This window comes from Lampris incognitus, chromosome 3 (genome assembly GCF_029633865.1).
Source record: "Lampris incognitus isolate fLamInc1 chromosome 3, fLamInc1.hap2, whole genome shotgun sequence".
Classification (NCBI taxonomy): domain Eukaryota; kingdom Metazoa; phylum Chordata; class Actinopteri; order Lampriformes; family Lampridae; genus Lampris; species Lampris incognitus.
In genome coordinates, this window is record NC_079213.1 from 8,717,536 (window position 1) to 8,742,468 (window position 24,933).

The 24,933-nt window shown below is 47.1% G+C and overlaps 1 protein-coding gene across 1 annotated transcript in view; it reads left to right on the plus strand.

Annotated features, from left to right (window-relative positions):
- The window catches only part of ano2b (anoctamin 2b), a 137,905-nt gene that overhangs the window by 43,152 nt on the left and 69,820 nt on the right, over nucleotides 1-24,933 (plus strand). Inside the window, exons 7-14 of the mRNA XM_056275867.1 lie at nucleotides 7,680-7,735; nucleotides 7,880-7,927; nucleotides 8,954-9,018; nucleotides 10,879-11,013; nucleotides 14,148-14,308; nucleotides 16,109-16,191; nucleotides 18,069-18,152; nucleotides 22,484-22,570. Of these exons, the coding sequence (XP_056131842.1) occupies nucleotides 7,680-7,735; nucleotides 7,880-7,927; nucleotides 8,954-9,018; nucleotides 10,879-11,013; nucleotides 14,148-14,308; nucleotides 16,109-16,191; nucleotides 18,069-18,152; nucleotides 22,484-22,570 (719 nt within the window). The remainder of the gene's footprint in view (nucleotides 1-7,679; nucleotides 7,736-7,879; nucleotides 7,928-8,953; nucleotides 9,019-10,878; nucleotides 11,014-14,147; nucleotides 14,309-16,108; nucleotides 16,192-18,068; nucleotides 18,153-22,483; nucleotides 22,571-24,933) is intronic.

Genomic DNA, 24,933 nt, shown 5'->3' on the forward strand with positions numbered 1-24,933 from the left:
CTGCATGGGCTAGCGGTTAGCTTAGCCTGCCCCGCTTCCACATCCTGTCAGACTGCCCTCGGTGTTTCTTCTTCGGGTGCAGCTCTGGGTAGAGCTGTGGTCCCTGAGCCCATCGAACGTGGCAGACCAGGCCAATCTAGCGCCAGCTCTCCCAGCCAGACATCTTCGACACACCTCCCCGCGCTCCACACGACGACACTAAAAACACAGCCAACACTCGGCCAGGCCACCGCCAGACCGCCCTCGGTGTTATCGGAGCTGCCGGTCTGCACGGGCTAGCAGTTAGCTTAGCCTGCCCCGCTTCCGCGTCCTGTCAGACCGCCCTCGGTGTTTCCTCTTCCGGCGCAGCTCCAGGCAGGGCCGTGGTCCCTGGGCCCACAGGACGCAGCAGACCAGGCTCTCCCAGCCGATCCAACGAAGACACAAACTTAGATGCGGATGTGGACAAAGACACTGCATGGACGGTACTGGGTGAGGCCGCCGCAGATGTGAATTGGCGCCGCCATCTTACTAATATCAGTATGGTCAGTATATTCCATTTGTGAGTGTGTGATAAATGTGGAATGAGTTGGAACTGCTGCAGCGACACATTTTGAAAGCGCGACGGCCAGCAGGGAAACTCCCACTTCCGCGTTTACCAGCGACGTCGCTGGTCGGCCGACCAATCCTGTAACTTCAGCAACGTCGTCGGTCACCCGATCCAGTGGCCCAAACGTGTCAAACATGATCACGCAGTCAGTCCCTCTAAACATGGTCACTCAGCGACATTCGTGCTTGTGGGGCTGGCCCGCCGGTCCGGTCCAGCCGAAAACAGAGGAGAGCACGAGTTACATAAGAAGCAGAATATTTGTGTGGGAGAGGAAAGAGACCCTTCAGACAGTAGGCGGAATAAAAATTAGAAGAAAAAAAAACGACTAACAAAAGTAAAAAAGAACAAAAATACAAGTCAGTGCGTCCCACTCAACAATAAAGTGTAAACAAAATATATAAATATATATATTTATATGTTCCCTCCCACCCGCTCCTTTCCATCTCATCTCTTTTCTCCTTTCTTCCATTCGCCTATTCCCTCTCTCTCCTTGTCTGCTCCTCTTCATTTTATCGTCTTTTTTCTCTCCTTCAGATTCCCCTTCCTCGCTTCTGCACATCCCCTCTTCCTCTTTCTCCGCTCACTTCTTTTCTCTCTGTCCTTCCCTCTACAAGTGGGTCACACTTCCTGGGTCAGGCTGTGATTGAAGCCGGGGCCCCTGGGAGATGTGGTTCTTTGTAGCTAGTTGTGTGTGTATTCGTGTGTGCACGTGCGTGCGTGTGTGTGTGCGTGTGTGTGTGTGTGTGTGTGTGTGTGTGCGTGTGTGTGCGTGTGTGTGCGCGCGTGCACTGGTCGTTGGGTTCAATAATAGCGCGGCTAATCTCTGCATATATCCCTTTCCCCTTAGAGGGCGCTGATAATTAATTGATGGATTACTGGGATGGTAAACCTCGTTTTTCGTGTCGGGTCATGCGAGGTGCCAGTGGCCGTCCTGACATCCTGACATTGGGAGGCCAGGGCAACGGTTCCCAATTGCAATTTTTGAAAAAAAGCTAAAAATGGCACCTGGTCCCTGTCTGCCTGACACTGTAAAACAGAATGAAGAAGTGAGGACCCGGGGCCATGGCTCCGCATTAGTACATCACACCACTTAACATACACCCGCGTTAATACAGCACACCCATTAACATCTGTATTAATACATCACACCAGTTAACATCTGTACTAGTATATCACACCGATTAACATACACCCGCATTAATACAGCACACCCATTAACATCTTTATTAATACATCACACCAGTTAACATCTGTACTAGTATATCACACCGATTAACATACACCTGTGTTAATACAGCACACCCATTCACATCTGTATTAATACATCACACCCATTCACATCTGTATTAATACATCACACCAGTTAACATACACCTGGGTTAATACAGCACACCCATTAACATCTGTATTAATACATCACACCCGTTAACATCTGTACTAGTATATCACACCAATTAACATACACCTGTGTTAATACAGCACACCCATTAACATCTGTATTAATACATCACACCAGTTAACATACACCTGCATTAATACAGCACACCCATTAACATCTGTATTAATACATCACACCCATTAACATCTGTACTAGTATATCACACCAATTAACATACACCCGCGTTAATACAGCACACCCATTAACATCTGTATTAATACACCACACCAGTTAACATACACCTGCGTTAATACAGCACACCCATAACATCTGTATTAATACATCACACCCATTAACATCTTTATTAATACATCACACCCATTAACATCTGTACTAGTATATCACACCAATTAACATCTGTATTAATACATCACGCAAGTTAACATACACCTGCGTTAATACGGCACACCCATTAACATCTGTATTAATACACCACAACCATTAACATCTTTATTAGTACGTCGCACCAATTAACATACACCTGTGTTAATACACCACACCCATTAACATCTGTATTAATACATCACACCAATTAACAAACACCTGTGTTAATACATCACACCCATTAACATCTGTATTAGTACATCACACCATTAACATCTGTATTAATACATCACACCCATTAACATCTGTATTAGTACATCACACCCATAGACATCTGTATTAATATATCACACCCATTAACATCTGTAGTAATACACCACACCCATTAACATCTGTAGTAATACACCACAGCCATTAACATCTGTATTAATACACCACAACCATTAACATCTGTATTAATACATCGCACCAATTAACAAACACTTGTGTTAATACATCACACCCATTAACATCTGTATTAGTACATCATGCTAATTAACATCTGTATTAGTACATCACACCAGTTGACATACATTTTTGCTGGGGTAATTGGCCAAGTACAGTTGGGGAGAAAAAGGGGGAAAAATCCCCCCCCCAAAAAAAAATGTGTGTGTGTAGTTGTTTGCATATTTGGGTGTTTGTGTATGCTAAGCTGTGTGTGTGTGAGTATGTGTGTGTGTGAGATGATGATCCACTGAAGACCATAGGTCATCACCATCAGTGCGGCACCAGGCTTAGTGTCTTTAAAGTTCGTTGTTCAGAAGCCTGGTTGCTTGGTGGAAGGAGCTGTTCTGGAGCCTACTGGTCCGGGCTTTGAGGCTGCGGTACCACTCGCCTGGCGGTAGCAGCTGGAACAGTCCATAGCTGGGGGGGGGGGGGGGGCTGGGGTCTTGGATAACCTGTGGGCTTTGCTGACACAACGTCCGTTATATATGTCCTGGATGGAGGGACGCTCACATCCACCGACGTCCTGGGCCGTCCGCACAACCCTCTGCGGTGTCGTGGGCAGCACAGTTCCCCTGCCAGGTGGTGAGGCAGCCAGTCAGGACGGTCTTGGTCGAGCCTCTGTGGCAGGCCTGTAGAATCCTGGGCCCCATGCCGAACTTCTTCAGTCGCCTGGTGTGAGAGGGCCGTTGCTGCGCCTTTTCCACCACATGGCTGGTGTGTTCGTCCCGGGCGAGGTCCTCGGTAGCGAGGACCTGGAAGCTGTCGACCCTCTGCAGCGGTCCCGTGGGTGGTGACGGGGTCCAGCCTCCCCCCTCTCTTCCTGTTGTCCACTGGACAGCTCTTTCCTTGGTGAACGTGTAGCCCTGCAGTCAGAGTTGTGTGACCAGGAGTCACACCACTGAGTGGAAATGTAATGGTACTCTTGAGCAAGGCATTTTACCCCTAAGCCCTCATACAGCTGCGTTAGAACCAGAGAAGAAGTTGAGTTCTTTTCTTTCTTTTGTTGATGTGAACTCTTGCCGAGGGGCAGAAGTGTTTTTGGTGTCCAACATTTTACACTGAGGCAGCAGGTTGACTCTCGATACAGGTCAGTTACTACTACATGTTGTACACGAGAGAGATACAGGTCAGTTACTACTACATGTTGTACATGAGAGTGATACAGGTTAGTTACTACTACATGTTGTACACGAGAGAGATACAGGTCAGTTACTACTGCATGTTGTACATGAGAGTGATACAGGTCAGTTACTACTACATGTTGTACACGAGAGTGATACAGGTCAGTTACTACTACATGTTGTACATGAGAGTGATACAGGTCAGTTACTACTGCATGTTGTACATGAGAGAGATACAGGTCAGTTACTACTACATGTTGTACACGAGAGCGATACAGGTCAGTTACTACTACATGTTGTACATGAGAGTGATACAGGTCAGTTACTACTGCATGTTGTACACGAGAGTGATACAGGTCAGTTACTACTACATGTTGTACATGAGAGTGATACAGGTCAGTTACTACTACATGTTGTACATGAGAGTGATACAGGTCAGTTACTACTGCATGTTGTACATGAGAGAGATACAGGTCAGTTACTACTACATGTTGTACACGAGAGAGATACAGGTCAGTTACTACTACATGTTGTACATGAGAGAGATACAGGTCAGTTACTACTACATGTTGTACACGAGAGTGATACAGGTCAGTTACTACTACATGTTGTACACGAGAGTGATACAGGTCAGTTACTACTACATGTTGTACATGAGAGTGATACAGGTCAGTTACTACTGCATGTTGTACATGAGAGAGATACAGGTCAGTTACTACTACATGTTGTACACGAGAGCGATACAGGTCAGTTACTACTACATGTTGTACATGAGAGTGATACAGGTCAGTTACTACTGCATGTTGTACACGAGAGTGATACAGGTCAGTTACTACTACATGTTGTACATGAGAGTGATACAGGTCAGTTACTACTACATGTTGTACATGAGAGTGATACAGGTCAGTTACTACTACATGTTGTACACGAGAGTGATACAGGTCAGTTACTACTACATGTTGTACATGAGAGTGATACAGGTCAGTTATTACTGCATGTTGTACACGAGAGTGATACAGGTCAGTTACTACTGCATGTTGTACATGAGAGTGATACAGGTCAGTTACTACTACATGTTGTACATGAGAGTGATACAGGTCAGTTACTACTACATGTTGTACATGAGAGCGATACAGGTCAGTTACTACTACATGTTGTACACGAGAGTGATACAGGTCAGTTACTACTACATGTTGTACACGAGAGTGATACAGGTCAGTTACTACTACATGTTGTACATGAGAGTGATACAGGTCAGTTACTACTACATGTTGTACACGAGAGCGATACAGGTCAGTTACTACTACATGTTGTACACGAGAGTGATACAGGTCAGTTACTACTACATGTTGTACACGAGAGTGATACAGGTCAGTTACTACTACATGTTGTACACGAGAGTGATACAGGTCAGTTATTACTACATGTTGTACATGAGAGTGATACAGGTCAGTTACTACTACATGTTGTACACGAGAGTGATACAGGTCAGTTACTACTGCATGTTGTACACGAGAGCGATACAGGTCAGTTACTACTACATGTTGTACATGAGAGTGATACAGGTCAGTTACTACTACATGTTGTACACGAGAGTGATACAGGTTAGTTACTACTACATGTTGTACATGAGAGCGATATAGGTCAGTTACTACTGCATGTTGTACACGAGAGCGATACAGGTCAGTTACTACTACATGTTGTACATGAGAGTGATAAAGGTCAGTTACTACTACATGTTGTACACGAGAGTGATACAGGTCAGTTACTACTGCATGTTGTACATGAGAGTGATACAGGTCAGTTACTACTTCATGTTGTACACGAGAGTGATACAGGTCAGTTACTACTTCATGTTGTACACGAGAGTGATACAGGTTGTACACGAGAGTGATACAGGTCAGTTACTACTGCATGTTGTACACGAGAGTGATACAGGTCAGTTACTACTGCATGTTGTACACGAGAGTGATACAGGTCAGTTACTACTTCATGTTGTACATGAGAGTGATACAGGTTGGTTACTACTACATGTTGTACATGAGAGTGATACAGGTCAGTTACTACTACATGTTGTACATGAGAGTGATACAGGTCAGTTACTACTACTACTACTCTTGAGCAAGGCATTACTACAGGTCAGTTACTACTACATGTTGTACACGAGAGCGATACAGGTCAGTTACTACTACATGTTGTACACGAGAGTGATACAGGTTGTACACGAGAGCGATACAGGTCAGTTACTACTGCATGTTGTACACGAGAGCGATACAGGTCAGTTACTACTACATGTTGTACATGAGAGTGATACAGGTCAGTTACTACTACATGTTGTACACGAGAGTGATACAGGTTAGTTACTACTACATGTTGTACATGAGAGCGATATAGGTCAGTTACTACTGCATGTTGTACATGAGAGTGATACAGGTCAGTTACTACTACATGTTGTACATGAGAGTGATACAGGTCAGTTACTACTACATGTTGTACATGAGAGCGATACAGGTCAGTTACTACTACATGTTGTACATGAGAGTGATACAGGTCAGTTACTACCACATGTTGTACACGAGAGTGATACAGGTCAGTTACTACTGCATGTTGCACACGAGAGTGATACAGGTCAGTTACTACTACATGTTGTACATGAGAGTGATACAGGTCAGTTACTACCACATGTTGTACACGAGAGTGATACAGGTCAGTTACTACTGCATGTTGTACACGAGAGTGATACAGGTCAGTTACTACTGCAGGTTGTACACGAGAGTGATACAGGTCAGTTACTACTTCATGTTGTACATGAGAGTGATACAGGTTGGTTACTACTACATGTTGTACATGAGAGTGATACAGGTCAGTTACTACTACATGTTGTACATGAGAGTGATACAGGTCAGTTACTACTACTACTACTCTTGAGCAAGGCATTACTACAGGTCAGTTACTACTACATGTTGTACACGAGAGCGATACAGGTCAGTTACTACTACATGTTGTACACGAGAGTGATACAGGTTGTACACGAGAGCGATACAGGTCAGTTACTACTACATGTTGTACATGAGAGCGATACAGGTTGGTTACTACTACATGTTGTACATGAGAGTGATACAGGTCAGTTACTACTACATGTTGTACATGAGAGCGATACAGGTCAGTTACTACTACTACTACTCTTGAGCAGGGCATTACTACAGGTCAGTTACTACTACATGTTGTACACGAGAGCGATACAGGTCAGGTACTACTACATGTTGTACATGAGAGTGACAGGCATGCAGGCCAACCATATCCGTTACAGTACTTTTATAAGTTATAATAAGTTATAATTTATACTCTCTTTCTCGTGCTCTTTCTCTCTCTCGTCCCCTCTCTCTCTTTCCCTCTGTCGCTCTCCCCCCCCCCTCTTTCTCCCCCTTTCTCTTTCCCTCTCTTGCTCCCTCTCTCTCTCCTCCTCACTCTTTCCCTCTCACTCTCACACTCTCTCTTTGTCTCCCCCTCTCTCTCTTTCCCTCTCTCTCTCCCTCTCTTTCCTCTTCTCTCCCCTCTCCCCTCACTCTTTCCCTCTCACACTCTCTTTCTCTCTCCCTCTCTTTCCCCCTCTCTCTCCCCTTCTCTCTCTCCCCTCTCTCCTCCGCTCTCTCCCCTTCTCTCTCCCCCCCCTCCCCCTCTCTCTTTCCCTCTCTTGCTCTTTGTCTCCTTCTCTCTCAAGGCATCACCACATTGTTAGCGAAAGGTGTGTACGACTCCGCTTTTCCTCTCCATGATGTAAGTACTTGAGGTAGTATGTAGTAGTATGTAGTAGTATGGCAATAGTTTGTTTCAACATGTGTGTGAGTGTGTATGTTGAGTGTGTTTTTACAGTTAATGTGTGTTTCAGTGCACCAGTTAGTTTCATCCTCCTCTCTCCAGGGTGACTACAGGGTCAAAGGTCAGCCAGAGGAGAGGAACGACAGACAGGTGGGTCCTCTCGTTCCTTTCTTTTCTCTCTATTTGTCACCTCTGCTTTCTCAGCCCTGTCTCCATCTGCCACCTCTTTCTCTTTCTCACTTTTTTTTTCTTGTTTTGACTTCCTAAACCCACCTCACCTCTCCTCTTATTTTTCTGGTTTTCTCCCTTCCCTTTGTTCACCATCCACACAAGATATTATTGATCTTGCACCCCCTTCAGTAAAAGTGTGTGTGTTTTGGTCTAGTCCTGCATCTGGCCGGCGTCAGTGCTGTCAACATTGGCTGCTGTTGTAAAATATCAGCATGAGGGGGCGTCTGGGTGGCATGGCAGTCCATTCTGTTGCCTACTGACATGGGGATCGGCGGTTCGAATCCCCTCGTTACCTCTGGCTTGGTCAGGCATCCCTATAGACACAATTGGCTGTGTCTGCAGGTGAGAAGCCAGATGTGGGTATGTGTCCTGGTCGCTGCACCAGCACCTCTGGTCGGTCGGGGCGCCTGTTAAGGGGGGTGGGGAACTGGGGGGAATAGTGTGATCCTCCCACGCGCTACATCCCCCTGGTGAAACTCCTCACTGTCGGGTAGAAAGAAGCGGCTGGCGACTCCGCATGTATCAGAGGAGGCAGGTGGTAGTCTGCAACACTCCCTGGATTGGCAGAGGGGGTGGAGCAGAGACCGGGGCAGCTCAGAGAGTGGGGGATAATTGGCCAAGTGCAACTGGGGAGAAAATGGGGGGGCAGGGGGGGGAGTCCAAAAAAACCAAAAACAATATCAGCATGATTCAACCAGGTGATTGGCAGGCCAGTCCTTCTAACTTCAGCTGGTTGAAATTTGACCTTTTCCCCCCAAACATTTCCTCTTGGTGATGGAGTGAATTATGCCGCAGTGGCTCCACAGCAGCTCCATTTCTTCATCCACTCAGCTTTCATCCCTCTCATATTCCTTTAAATCTCATACGTTTCCTTCTCGTCTCCATCAACCAATGGCAACTCTCTCTCTCTCTCTCTCTCTCTCTCTCTCTCTCTCTCTCTCTCAGCTTCTGCATGAGGAGTGGGCGAGATATTCTGCCTTTTACAAGTACCAGCCTGTTGATCTCATCAGGTAACCTGACAGCTGTATTGTGTACATTACTTCTGAATGGCCAAGCCATTAAGTCACATATGTCAGTCAAACACTTTCGAAGCAATAAAGGCCTTTGCACATCAAACTTGAATTTTTCCTCCAAAAATTTTGCATGTTAAAAAACTGAAACTGACCTCACATTTTGTCCTCTAAGTTTACACACAATCTCAGAGAATCAAAGCTGCCCCAAAAACATTTATGATGGACAAGAGTTTTTTTCATCCAACAATAAGTTCTCAGAGAACCTTTAGAGGTGTTGGACCATAATGGACAGGCAGTCGCGTGGGGACAGCGAGATGTTGAAGATGTCAGCGAAGACATCTGCCAGCTTCGAGAGGCTGATCATGAAGCACATCAAGTCCAGCCTCCCCTCCAGTCTGGACCCCCTCCAGTTTACATACCGTGCTAACCACTTCACAGAAGTTGCTATAACTTCTCCTCTCCACCCAGCCCTGTCCCACCTGGAGAGAAAGAACAGCTACTTAAGGATGTTATCCATTGACTTCAGCTCAGCTTTTAACACAATTATACCTCAACAACTGATAAGGAAGCTGAGCCAAGTGGCCTTAAAACCTCCCTCTGCAACTGGGTGCTGGACTTCCTCACGGGGAGGCCACAGTCAGTCCAAATCGGCAGGATCACATCCAGGACCATCACACTGAGCACCGGCGCTCCACAGGGCTGTGTGCTCAGTCCGCTGTTGTTCACCCTGCTGACTCACGACTGCACAGCATCCTCCACCTCCAACCTCATCATAAAGTTTGCTGATGACACTGCAGTGGTAGGCCTCGTCAGAAACAATGATTAATCACCATACAGAGCAGAGGTGGAACAACTGGCGGCGTGGTGCAAAATCAACAACCTCCCTAAACAGGGAAAACTAAGGAGGTCATCATCGACTTCAGAAAGACCAGCTCCCACCATACCCCCATGAACATCGATGTATGGACGTGGAGAGAGAGTCAGCAGCTCCAAGTTCCTGGGAATGCACATCACAGAGGACTTCTCCTGGTCCTCACATGTCACTGCACTTTCTAAGAAGGCCCAGGAGCATCTCCACTTCCTGCAGTGCCTGAAGAAGGCGAGTCTCCCCCCACCCATCGTCATGACATTCTACAGAGGCACCATAGAGAGCATTCTGACCAGCTGTATCACAGTCTGGCACTGGAACCTCCGACCGCAAGTCCCTACAGCGGATAGTGAAGTCAGCTGGAAAGATCATAGGAACTGCTCCCCCATCCATCCAGGCCATCTATGACACAAGAAGCACCCGGAAGGTTCTCAGCATCATGAAGGACCTCACCCACCCTTCCCACATCAATCCACTACAGCGGGCAGGAGGTACCGGAGCATCTGCTGCCTCCACCAGTTTCATTCCTCAGGCTGTGAGGTTCCTCAGCAGCCTGAACACTCGGACCTGCCACACAATGGCTTTTTGACCTTCTTCCTTTTGCACAATAAACTGCACTGTCTCTCTAAACAACACATCAACCTGCACAACTGTCACTGCCAGAAACTCATGTGTGTGTCAGGTGTGCTTGTTATGGTTCGGTTTGTGAAAATAACGTTTAATGTGTTCCCCTGTATGTATGAGACATGCATATGAGGAAATGACCATAAAAGCAGTCCAAGTCAAGGTTGCAGTCTAAAAAAACATGAAAACTTAAACTTGGTGTGCAAACGCCTTAAGATCCATGGACACAGGAAGCTGTCACACAAGTTTCCTTCACATTTCAGACACAGTCTGAAGTTTCACCCACCTAGGATGAAGAGCGGTTTGTTAACATCTGCCCATCTCTGTCATGTCCTATTCATCACCCTTGACCTCTGACCCCACAGGAAGTACTTTGGGGAGAAGATTGGCCTGTACTTTGCCTGGCTCGGTGTTTACACCCAGTTGTTGATACCGGCCTCCATCGTTGGAATCATTGTGTTTGGCTATGGGGTGGCAACTGTGGATACCAATGTACCGAGGTGCATGCATGGACACACACACACACACACACACACACACACACACACACACACACACACACACACACACACACACATCATGTACTGTGAACGGGAATGCCCGGATGCCTGCAGTGAACTGGCATCAGGCTGACTACGTGGGAGGAACACACAAGATTAAGTTGGCAGTGTGTGTGTGTGTGTGTGTGTGTGTGTGTGTGTGTGTGTGTGTGTGTGTGTGTGTGTATGTGTGTGTGTATGTGTGTGTGCGTGCGTGCGTGCGTGTTAATGTGTCCAGTCATGCATTTGTGGCTGTGTATATGTTTAAGTATTTTTAAACAGGTGTCTGTCTTTGTGTGTAATATATGTGCAATTTTTTTGTATATGTATGTATTTACACCTTGGTTTATAGATAGATAGATAGATAGATAGATAGATAGATAGATAGATAGATAGATAGATAGATAGATAGATGTGCACATCAAATGCATGTATACAAACCACTTTTCACGAATAAGGGAGATGTGCAGAATTGTAGTAACTACAGAGGTATAAAGTTGATCAGCCACAGCATGAAGATTTGGGAAAGAGTAATAGAAGCTAGGTTAAGAGGAGAGGTGACGATCAGCGAGCAGCAGTATGGTTTCATGTCATGAAAGAGCACCACAGATGCGATGTTTGCTTTGAGAATGTTGATGGAGAAGTATAGAGAAGGCCAGGAGGAGTTACATTGTGTCTTTGTGGATTTAGAGAAAGCTTATGACGGTGCCGGGAGAGGAGGTGTGGTATTGTATGAGGAAGTCAGGAGTTGCAGAGAAGTATGTAGGAGTGGTGCAGGATATGTATGAGGACAGTGTGACAGTGGTGAGGTGTGCGGTTGGAATGACAGATGGGTTCAAGGTGGAGGTGGGATTACATCAAGGATCAGCTCTGAGCCCTTTCTTGTTTGCAGTGGTGATGGACAGGTTGAGGGGTGAGATCAGGCAGGAGTCTCCGTGGACGATGATGTTTACGGATGACATTGTGATCTGTAGTGAGAGTAGGGTGCAGGTTAAGGAGAGCCTGGAGAGGTGGAGGTATGCACTGGAGAGAAGAGGAATGAAAGTCAGTAGGAGCAAGATGGAATACCTATGCGTGAATGAGAGGGAGGACAGTGGAATGGTGAGGATGCAAGGAGTAGAGGTGACGAAGGCATTTGAGTTTAAGTACTTGGAGTCAACTGTCCAAAGTACATGGGAGGAGGGTTGAAAAGAGTGTCAGGAGGGATTTGCGACAGAAGGGTACCAGCAAGAGTTAAAGGGAAGGTTTACAAGATGGTTGTGAGACCAGCTATGTTATATGGTTTGGAGACAGTGGTGCTGATGAAAAGACAGGAGGTGGAGCTGGAGGTGGCAGAGTTGAAGATGGTAAGATTTTAATTGGAAGTGATGAAGAAGGACAGGATTAGGAATGAGTATATTAGAGGGACAGCTCAGGTTGGACGGTTTGGAGACAAAGCAAGAGAGGCAAGATTGAGATGGTTTGGATATGTGTGGAGGAGAGATGCTGGGTATATTGGGAGAAGGATGCTGAATATGGAGCTGCCAGGGAAGAGGAAAAGAGGAAGGCCAAAGAGGAGGTTTATGGACATGGAGAGAGGACATGCAGGTGGCTGGTGTGACAGAGGAAGATGCAGAAGACAGGAAGAAATGGAAACGGATGATCCGCTGTGGTGACCCCTAACGGGAGCAGCCAAAGTAGGAGTAGTAAAATGAACATGGCGGTACATGTTAAAAACGAAATAAGGGCTGCGGCTTCACCAAACAGTGCAGGACAGACATAGACAAACAGCAAACATAGTATAGGATATATACAGATGAAGACTAAAAGCTAAAGATAAAGTAAAAAAAGAGCACGAGTATAAACATATTTACAGACATTCAGTGGGTTGCCAGGTTCAGGTGGGTAACAGCTTGGGGAAAGAAGCTGTTTTTAGGCTGGTTAGTGTGGGCTCTGAGGCTCCTGTAGCGCCTCCCAGAGTGCAGGGGGAGAACAGTCCATGGTTGGGGTAGGTAGGATATCTGCTGATGCTGAGACCCCTTCGAAGGCAACGTTTGTGATAAATGTCTGTTATGACTGGGAGCTGGGCACCGGTGAGATGCTGGGCCGCCTTGACGACCCGCTGCAGAGCTTTCTGGTCTACTGAGGTGCAGTTGCCATACCACACTGAGATGCAGCTGGTCAGGATGCTCTCTATGGTGCAGTGGTAGAAGTTGGTGAGAATTTTGGGAGATAGGTGGGCACTCCTCAGCCTCTTCAGGAAATGCAGGACATTGTTGGGCCTTTTTCACAAGAGCCTGGGTGTTTAGTGTCCAAGAGAGGTCCTCGCTGATGTGGACTCCAAGGAATTTAAAGCTGGAGACATGCTCCACTTCCACCCCATTGATGTGTATGGGGGAGTGGCTGCAGCTTCTAGACCTCCTGAAGTCCACATTCAACTCCTTTGTCTTCTGCACATTGAGGACAAGATTGTTGGTAGTACACTATGATGTGAGGTGCTGAATCTCGTCCCCGTAGGCCGTCTCGTCATTGTTGGGCGATACGGGCTACGACTGTGGTGTCATCCGCAAACTTAACTATAACATTTGAAGGGTGAGTTGGCAGGCAGTCGTGGGTAAAGAGGTAGAAATGGAGGGGGCTCAGAACACAGCCTTGAGGGGCACCTGTGCTGAGGGTCAGGTGTGTGGTCACCTAACCTAACAGACTGAGGTCTGTTGGTCAGGAAGTCCAGGGTCCAGTTACAGAAGGAGGGGCTGAGGCCAAGGGAGAGGAGTTTGGTGGTTACTCAGGTTCCAATCACACATTGGTACATAGTACTACTACTACTACTACTACTACTACACACACACAGACACACACACACACACACACACACACACACCCATCAGAATCATCAGAACAGGTAGGAATGAATATAAAAACATACCTTATAGAATCACATCATATATGTAGAGAATAGAAGTGACCAGCTCTTTAGACCATATATATGTATATATATATATGTGTGTGTGTGTGTGTGTGTGTGTGTGTGTGTGTGTGTGTATATATATATGTATGTATAAGAAAACAGTAGAACTCCTCTGTACATGTGTGTGTGTGTGTGTCCTCCGCTCCAGCCTGGAGATGTGTGACGAGCATCAGAACTTCACCATGTGTCCTCTGTGTGACGGAGCCTGTGACTACTGGCACCTCAGCACCGCCTGCGGCACGGCCCGCGCCTCGCACCTCTTCGACAACCCCGCCACTGTCTTCTTCGCCATCTTCATGTCCTTATGGGGTGAGCAGTCCCGCGTGTCTGTGTGTGTGTGTGTTTGTCTCGGTCTGTGTTTGAAAAATCTAGATCAGCTCGGAGGAGTTGTCGGGCTGGTGTGAGGTGGACAGATGTGTGTGTCGGTGAATGGATTAATCGGTGCAGATGAATGGAACAGGATTTTTTTGTTAGTACTGCTTTGGCGTGTAATTCACTGTGATGTTTCTTCTGGATGTGTGTAAGGATTATTTAAACAAGCCAGTGGCGGTGTTAGTTTTATTGTTGTTGTGACGTTGTGAAAGTTGGCTTGTTGTTCACTTAACATCTGGATGAAGACATGGCTCATATCGCACAGCTGTTTGTATGCTTCATTGTGTGTCTGTGCTCTTTCCTTGTGTGCATGTGTGTGTGTTTGTGTTTGTGCATGGGTGTGCTTGTGGGTTTGTATGTTATAGTATGTGGTCTGTACTCATGTGGCGCTTGTTTGTGGTTAATGTGTGCGTGTGAGCTTATGTGTATCAGGGATAGGGAACATTTCATTGCATGCACTTGAGTACATGAAATGAAATATAGTTTTCCCCAGCCCACAGCAGTGCAACACAAAGACACATCCAAACTACGAGAACACACACATCCAAACTGCTGCAAAAAAAAACTGTCCAAGAGAGCGAACACCAGGATGGATGACTGTCGCAACTGCCGGTCTGCATGGGCTAGCAGTTAGCTTAGCCTGCCCCGCTTCCGCATCCTGTCAGACCGCCCTCGGTGTTTCCTCTTCGGGCACAGCTCCAGGCAGGGCCGTGGCCCCCTGGGCCCACAGGACACAGCAGACCAGCCTCTCCCAGCCAATCCAGCGCCAGTTGTCCCAGCCGTCAAACAAAGACACAAACTTAGATGCAGATGTGGACAAAGACACGGCATGGATGGTGCTGGGTGAGGCCGCCCAAAACATAATTTCCCACTGCAATCTTCCCACACCAGTACTGGGTGAGGCTGCTTCAAATGTGAATTTGTGGTGCCATCTTCCCACACCGGAAGCAGAAGCAGTACATGTGTGTGTATGAGCTTTATGTTTGTATTAGTGTATGTTTGTTTGTGCTTGTTCTTTGCGTGTGTGTGTGTGTGTATACATAGGTTGGCCATGGGGACAACTGATCATTAATATAAAATTAATCCCTTCACTTGTACTGGAGGTTCTGCTAAGAAGAAGTAATTCAGCAGACCCTATTACACACACACACACACACACACACACACACACACACACACACACACATACACACTCACACACACACACACACATACACACTCACACACACACACAAAACGTTCCTATGTAGGTAATGGTTTTATTACCCTCTTAGTGATCCTCGTGAAGGAAGAGCTGCCGCAGCTCATTGCATTACATCACAATACATTACATCACATTACATTACGTTACATTACATTATATTACATTACATTACTTCACATTACGTTACATTACTTTACATTACATTACAGAACATCACATTACATTACGTTACATTACAGTATATTACATTACATTTCATTACTTTACATTACAGTACATTACTTTACATTACATTACATTTCATTACTTCACATTACATTATATTACATTATGTTACATTACTTTACATTATATTACATTACGTTACGTTACATTACATTACATTACTGTGGTGCAGGTAATGTTGAGTCTGTAGTTTCACGTTGAGCTGGAATGCTGATGAAAATGATGACAACGGCACACTCGAGACACTGACCAGAAATCCTTTATTGATATGCCTAATTTTGTGTATTTGTGTGTGTATGTGTGTGTAGCGGCCATGTTTCTGGAGCACTGGAAGCGTCGGCAGATCAGTCTGAGCCACAGCTGGGACCTGACAGGCATTGAGGAGGATGAGGTGCGCACGCACACACACACACACATGCACACGTGCGCATTCTTACATACACAACATAGACGTTTTCTCATATTGCCATAGCAAGTTGTATAAAGACGCACGTGTAAACCTGGCGTGCACATCCTACATGTTCATTTTACGTCACATTTTTGACACGCTGAACTACAACCAATCAGATCTTTTGTTTTACAGGTGAGTTTACAGGTCGTCTCCTCAAAGGCTCTCCCACATTTAGAATTGAATTTATTTATATATTCTTTTTTTTTATTTAGTCTGGAAATTTTCACATTTTTCTTCCCAATTGTATCCGGCCAACTACCCCACTCTTCCAAGCCGTCCCGGTCGCTGCTCCACCCGCTCTGCCGATCCAGGGAGGGCTGCAGACTACCACATACCTCCTCCAATACATGTGGAGTCACCAGCCGCTTCTTTTCACCTGACTGTGAGGAGTTTCACCAGGGGGATGTAGCGCGTGGGAGGATCACGCTATTCCCCCCAGTTCCCCCTCCCCCCTGAACAGATGCTCTGACCGACCAGAGGAGGCGCTATTGTGACGACCAGGACACATACCCACATCCGGCTTCCCACCTGCAGACACGGCCAATTGTGTCTGTAGGGACGCCCGACCAAGCCGGAGGTAACACGGGGATTTGAACAGGCGATCCCCGTGTTGGGAGGCAGCAGAATAGACTGCTGCACTACCTGGACGCCAGAATTGAATATATTTTTCTCATTACCTGTTAATCATCACCAGGCCAAGCTTCATCTTACATCACCGAATTGACTCTTGGCGAGGTATCTCCCAAGTCCCGCCTCCCTTAGTTACTGTCGCTAAGGATGATAAACTTTCAGGGTGAACTCCGCTGTTTGTCACAGTGTTTCTGTGAACATGCTTTTCAGAGTTCCCTTCTCCTTTAGCTGTCTTTTTGCTAGTGTGCGTCATATTGAGGCGTCGTCGGGTGCCGGAGGAAGTACAGGCTTCAGGTCAGCTCTGATTGGTGGATTGTTTTGTCAACCGCAGTCAGTTTTTGAACCCACGAACAACTGGCTGTGTCCCGGCGTCCTCTGACGAAGGACCTGATGATTAAGAATGAGTCCCTTTGCTCTGGCCTTTCACTGACATTTTTCTTTGGCGGTTTGTATTTTTATCCAGATGCATTTATGAAGAACTTTAAAAGTCCGCGTTGTGAAAAGTACTTCAAGATTTACTTGGTTACTGATACTAAATAAATAAAATAAATAAATAAATAAAGATTTGACACTAAAGAAGAAGAGGAGGAAATTTGGTTTCGGAGCCAAAATGACTGTTTTGGGGTATGCAGCGTCTCATAGTCCCTTTGTGTTTGAGCCAGCGCCATCTAGTGGCTGGAATGGGTATGCCACCGGGAGATCAGGACAGGTGATGCTGCTGGAGGGCGTGGTCAGAGCAGGAGGGGATCGTCTTTGACCTCTCATCCTCGGGTCCAGGCTGCCACAGTCACCGCCCCTGCTTTTGTTTTAACACAGTCCTAAATTTGTCGTTGCAACCGTTGATTTCATTTAAGTTTTTGAACTTCGGAGCGTTGTGTTCTTTTTATCATTCACATTAAATAGTGCTCTATTTAACACACACATACATACACACATATGTTCACACAGTTACACATGTGCATACAGACATGCTCATATGCATGCAGACACACTATCTCTCCCTGCACATATGCGCGGACACACATCCATGCACACGTAAATAAACACGCCAAAGAAAGAAAACACACACACTTGTTTCCATGCGCACAATGTACACATCTATATAAACACACATGCAAGTGCATACGCTGATGCACAAACCCTTTCTGATGTGTGTGTCTCACCCTGTGTGCCTGTCTGTCTCTCAGGAACACCCGAGGCCGAAGTACGAGACCGTCCTCCTCCAGAAGAGACAGAAGAAACAGAGAAGTAAAAAGAAGAAGAAGAATGAGGTATACACCCATATGTGTGTGTGTGTGTGTGTGTGTATATATATATATATATATATATATATATATATATATATATATATATATATATATATATATATATAGCATCCCTGCAACCCTGAGAGCAGGATAAGCGGTTCGGATAATGGATGACTATATAGGCACGGGCACAAATCCATGAATACTGGGATGGCATCCAGTGCTTTACCTGTACCCCCGTCCACAGGGCTAGTGGTTGTGTCAGTAAGGGCATCCGACGTAAGATTTTGCCAAATTCTTATGCGGATTGAGTAGAGGAAAGACTAACCGGTCGATGCTCGCTACCAGATCGGTCAAGGCTCAGGTTAAGAACAGCCGCCATTGGTGCTGTTTCAATTGGTACCAATTGAAACTATAAAATCCACTGTGGTGCAATTGTACTTGGCCAGTAACCCTGTTTTCCCGAGCCGTCCCGGTCGCCGCTCCACCCCCTCTGCCGATCCGGGGAAGGCTGCAGACTACCACATGCCTCCTCCCTTACATGTGGAGTCGCCAGCTGCTTCTTTTCACCTGACAGTGAGGAGTTTCACCAGGGGGACGTAGCGCATGGGAGGATTACGCTATTCCCCCCTAGTTCTCCCTCCCCCACAACAGGCGCCCCGACCAGCCAGAGGAGGTCCTAGTGCAGCGACTAGGACACATACCCACATCTGGCTTCCCACCTGCAGTCTGTATGGACCCCCAACCAAGCCGGAGGTATCACTGGGATTCGAACAGGCGACCCCTGTGTTGGTAGGCAACGGAACAGACCACCACGCCACCCTGACACCCTATATATGTTTTACTAGACTGGTCGGTTGGTGTGAGTGGTGTTTTGATGCTCTTCTCTATGGGCACATGTAGGTCTACTGTTCGACTGTTGACTCAGCAGCTCTGCTCAGTCTGCAGTCTGGGGTCGAGCGCATCACTCAGCAGTTCTTGTTGTTGAGGAATGTTTTTTTTTTCCCCGTGCTGCATTTATTTCGTTTAATTTCCACATGTAACTCATTTCCGGTTCCTGATTTCATCATCATCCATGTGGCTGGAAAACAGGAGCTGGTTTTCCATAATGAAGCCCTGCAGATGAACAGCAGCACACGCTGCGGCGCCCTGTCCGGTCGCTGCCGCTGTGTGCGGCCGGTGACAATCTAATGATCTGATCTAGAATAATGCGGATCTGTGTTGTAAATTGGGTCAGCCATGCGGACTTCCGTCAGCCGCCGTCCGCCGCGGGGACAGATGGCTTCCTGCCACGGCCCAGCGCGGGGAGCACCAAACAGAAAGGTTGCAGGATTATCATCTCATCATTGTGAGAATGAGGTCTAAAATAATTTTTTTTTGGGGGGGGGGATGATGTTTTGAAGGGGAAGATTGATGTGGAACAAAGTGCATGATCCCATTTTGATCATGTGATTACACAACTCTGCGTGGATTACAGTTTGAAGAAGCCACTTCTCCAAGTGTGAGCCACAACCACAGACAGAGTGTTGTTCTGCACAGTTACACACTGATCCTGCATGTATTCACATATGAAACTTTACAGAAGAGGTTCGAGTTAACTCACATTAAACACACACACACACACACACACACACATGCTTGCGTGTTCTCATTCCCAACTCGTCAAATAGGACAGCTTGGAAATGTTTTCAGGAATTGCGAACACTTTTATTTCATTTACTTGTTTACGTGAAATGAAAGGAAATATCGTTTCCTCCAGCCCTACGGACAAGTTAGTACGGCCGAGTCACCTGACCTACATGTCTTTGGACTGTGGGAGGAAACCGGAGCCCCCGGAGGAAACCCACGCAGACACGGGGAGAACATGCAAACTCCACACAGAGGACGACCCGGGATGACCCCCAAGGTTGGACTACCCCGGAGCTCGAACCCAGGACCTTCTTCCTGTGAGGTGACCGCGCTAACCACGGCGCCACCGTGCCACCAAACTAACATATATACATACGTATATTCAAATTAAACCAAAAAAATCACTGTCCAGGAGAACAAACGCCAGCCAGGATGACTGTCGGAACTGCCGGTCTGCATGGGCTAGCAGTTAGCTTAGCCTGCCCCACTTCTGCATCCTGTCAGACCGCCCTTGGTGTTTCCTTTTCAGGCACAGCTCCGGGCAGGGCCGTGGTCCCTGGGCCCACAGGACGCAGTAGACCAGGCTCGCTCAGTCGATCCAATGCCAGCTCTCCCAGCCAGACACCTTCCACCTTCCACCTCCCCACACTCCACACGACGAAACCAAAAACACAGTCAACGCCAGGCGAGACCGCCGCCAGACCGCCCTCGGTGTTATCGGAACTGCCGGTCTGCATGGGCTAGCAGTTAGCTTAGCCTGCCCCACTTCTGCAACCTGTCAGACCGCCCTCAGTGATACCTCTTCAGGCACAGCTCCAGGCAGGGCTGGGGTCCCTGGGACCACAGGATGCAGTAGACTAAGCTCTCCCAGCCATCAGATGAAGACACAAACCCAGACCAGACGTGGACAAAGACACTGCATGGACGGTACTGGGTGAGGCCGCTGCAAACGGGAATTCGTGCCGCCATCTTCCCACACCGGAAGCGGAAAAACAAAACACATTTTAATGCTGAAACTATCGTAGAATATTGCATTTCCCACTGAGAACAAAAACGATTTCAGCTTTTTTTCCCCTGCAGACAGAAACTTGACAGTCACGCGATGTGGACGCAGCCTCCACCAACATTGGCTTTAAGTCGTAATGTGAAAGGCATATTTGGTTCAGAAACGTCGAAATTTTAACATGTCTGGTCTGCAGAAATGCGGCACGGTGGCGCAGTGGTTAGCGTGGTCGCCTCACAGCAGGAAGGTTCTGGGTTCGAGCCCCGGGGTAGTCCAACCTTGGGGGTCGTCCCGCGTCGTCCTCTGTTCGGAGTTTGCATGTTCTCCCCGTGTCTGCGCGGGTTTCCTCCGGGTGCTCCGGTTTCTTCCCACAGTCCAAAAACATGTAGGCCAGGTGGATCAGCCGTACTAAATTGCCCCTAGGTGTGTGTGTATGTGTGTGTGTGTGTGTGGGCCCTGTCCGGGTTGTCTCCCCACCTGCCTTCCAGTGACTGCTGGGATAGGCTCCAGCATTCCCGTGACCCTGACTGAGAGCAGGATAAACGGTTTGGATAATGGATGGATGGTTTGCAGAAACGTAAAATGCCAACATTTTGTTCTGGTGACTGGGTGGTTGTGTTCTGTTGACTGGGTTGTGTTCTGGTGACTGGGTTGTTGTGCTCTGGTGACTGGGTGGTTGTGTTCTGGTGACTGGGTGGTTGTGTTCTGGTGACTGAGCTGTTGTGTTCTGGTGACTGGGTTGTGTTCTGGTGACTGGGTTTTTGTGTTCTGGTGACTGAGCTGTTGTGTTCTGGTGACTGGGTTGTGTTCTGGTGACTGGGTTGTTGTGACTGGGTGGTTGTGTTCTGGTGACTGGGTGGTTGTGTTCTGGTGACTGGGTTGTTGTGTTCTGGTGACTGGGTTGTGTTCTGGTGACTGGGTTGTTGTGTTCTGGTGACTGGGTTGTGTTCTGGTGACTGAGCTGTTGTGTTCTGGTGACTGGGTTGTTGTGTTCTGGTGACTGGGTTGTGTTCTGGTGACTGGGTTGTTGTGTTCTGGTGACTGGGTGGTTGTGTTCTGGTGACTGAGCTGTTGTGTTCTGGTGACTGGGTTGTTGTGTTCTGGTGACTGGGTTGTGTTCTGGTGACTGAGCTGTTGTGTTCTGGTGACTGGGTTGTTGTGTTCTGGTGACTGGGTTGTTGTGTTCTGGTGACTGGGTTGTGTTCTGGTGACTGAGCTGTTGTGTTCTGGTGACTGGGTTGTTGTGTTCTGATGACTGGGTTGTGTTCTGGTGACTGGAGTCTATTGAACAGCCCTGCAACATGCAACACTGACTTTAAAGCAGGCCCTCGAACTCCTGGTCTGGAGTGTAAGGCCACTGACCAAGCTGCCATATTTGACGTGTTGGGAATGAGAACTGTGTTGTAAACACACACACACACACACACACACACACACACACACACACACACACACACACACACACACACACACACACACACACACACACACACACACACACACACACAAGAAAAGTTAGACCCTGCTCTTATAATTAAAATGGACGTCACTGCATGGCGAGTGTTTATGTGCTATCTCTCCGTTAGCTGGGTGTGTGTGTGTTTGTGTGAGTGAGTGAGTGTGTGTGTGTGCGTGTGTGTGTGTGTGTGTGTGTGTTTGTGTGAGTGAGTGTGCGTGCGTGCGTGCGTGTGTGTGTGTCTGTGACCTTTGCTCTGTCTTGCAGCCAGAGAAGAGTGAGGAGGACGGGACACAGACAGGGAAGGACAGATGGAGACAGAAACTACTGTCAGCCATGACAGCAAACCCCTTGGTAACACCCCCCCTCCTCTCCTCCCCTCCTCTTCTCCTCCTCCTCTCTCCTCTTTTTATTCCCCGATTCTCTGCCCTGTTTTTCCATTTCTCTCCTCTGTTCTACGCTCATCTCCTCTTCCCTACTTTCTTTTCCCATTTTCTTTTTTTCTTCCTCTCCTCTTTTCCTCTCACCTTTGTTCCTCCCTCCTCCTCCTCAGCGAAGACTGCCATCTGTCTGTCCTTCCTCTTTCTGCCCATCCTCTGCAGCTTCGTCTTCCTCCTCTCCTCAGGTATTTGTTTTACACTGAACACACCGGACAGCTGCTACATAGAGAGAGAGAGAGAGAGAGAGAGAGAGAGAGAGAGCAAGATTAAGAGATAGATAGAGAGAGAGAGAGAGAGAGAGAGAGAGAGAGAGAGAGAGAGAGAGAGAGAGAGAGAGCAAGATTAAGAGATAGATAGATAGATAGATAGATAGATAGATAGATAGATAGATAGATAGATAGATAGATAGATAGATAGATAGATAGATAGAAAGCAAGATAACGAGATAGATAAAGAGAGAGAGCCACAGAAAGATAGATAGATAGATAGATAAGATAGATGGATGAGTAGGGAAAGTGGTGGTGCTGTAACTGAAACTGCTTTCTTTCACTCACATACACACACACACACACACACACACACACACACACACACACACACACACACACACACACACACACACACACACAACCCTGGCGTGTGGTGCACCTGGTGGCTGAAGTTCCCTGTATTCCTACTGCTTTCTTTTCTTTTCTGGGTGAGCTGGGGGATAATTATCACTCACAAGCACACTTAAACACACACACACACACACACACACACACACACACACACACACACACACACACACACACACACACACACACACACACACACACACATTTAGGTGTCAAGTAGAGCTGTAGGAAGCATCACTCGGGTTCAGCCACCAGAGAGCACCACACTCCATGGAGGACGAGAGGGAGAGATGAAGTAAAGGAGGCCGGATGAGTAGGAGAGATGCATACTGGGCAGGAAGCCAAGGACAAGATTAGAGCCCGTTACCATGGCGATGCAAAACACATACACGCACACACAACGCCACATTGTTTGTGTGCATGGTTGTATCTGTATTTTTGTGTGATTGTGTGTCTGTGTATGGCTTTGTCTGTGTGTGTGACTGCAGGCTGGCTTTTGAGTGGCACATGTAATTAAGAATGTTATGTGCTGTAACTCTGTGTGTGGGTGTGTGTGTGTGCGCGCATGCGCGTGCGCGTGCGTGTGTGTTTGCGTGCATATGTGTGTGCATATGTGTGTGTTTGGGGGTTGACATATGGCATGGAGGAAATCCCGTCCATTAATTTACCAGACTGCTTAGTGACATGGATGGATGGATTAATGGATGAACCCCGGTGGACACTGAGCTAAGAATCGGTCCCTCGCACATAAATCATATACGTCACCATCTCACAACGCTGTGATTGCAGCTGTGTCCAAATCCTCTGTGAATGGTACACCTGAAACCGATCCCTGGTTTCAGTCATTATTCAGCTGTATTGTTTATAAGGGTGGTGGGGAGACCTGCAGTCAGTTCAGACTGACGGTCACTTAGATGAGCGATGAAACAGTTTCTCCCACTAAACTTCATGTGCAGATGAACTGATTCAACTTTCTGGGATCATTTCTACATTTTAATGTACTCACACACTTACACACAAGTAATGAGACATACGTAGTGTATGCACACAGACGGGTGACAAATGAAAGGAAAAACCAACTTGAAGTGTCTTGGTAAGGTGTTGGGCCGCCACCAGCCTCCAGAACAGCTTCAGTGCTCCTTGTCCTAGACCAGTGTTTCTCAACCCAGTCCTCAAGGAACCCCTATCCTGCAGATTTTCATTGTAACCCTGCATAGGTAGCCCTGCTTGTACTTACTCGACCAATCATCTCGCAGCACTTAATTATGCAAGGTGTGCAACGTCTGACAAAATTCATTGCTGATTGGTTGAATAACTACAAACAGGTACCTATTCAGGGTTGCAAAGAAAATATGCAGGATAGGGGTTCCTTGAGGACTGGGTTGAGAAACACTGGTCTAGACTTTGCAAGTCTCTGAAGCCTACTGGAGGGACGAACACCATTCTTCCAAAAGATACCCCCTCATCTGACGTGTTGATTGTGGTGGTGGTGGGGAGCGCTGTCTAACACGTCAGTCCAGGATCTCCCATAGGTGTTCGGCTGGGTTGAGATCTGGTACTTTAGAGGTCGCCACATTTGGGGCATGTCCAGGTGTTTCTGGGCATTTCTTAAGAATGATGCTTCACCATGTTTTGTTGTAGGTCTGTAAACAGTTAGTAC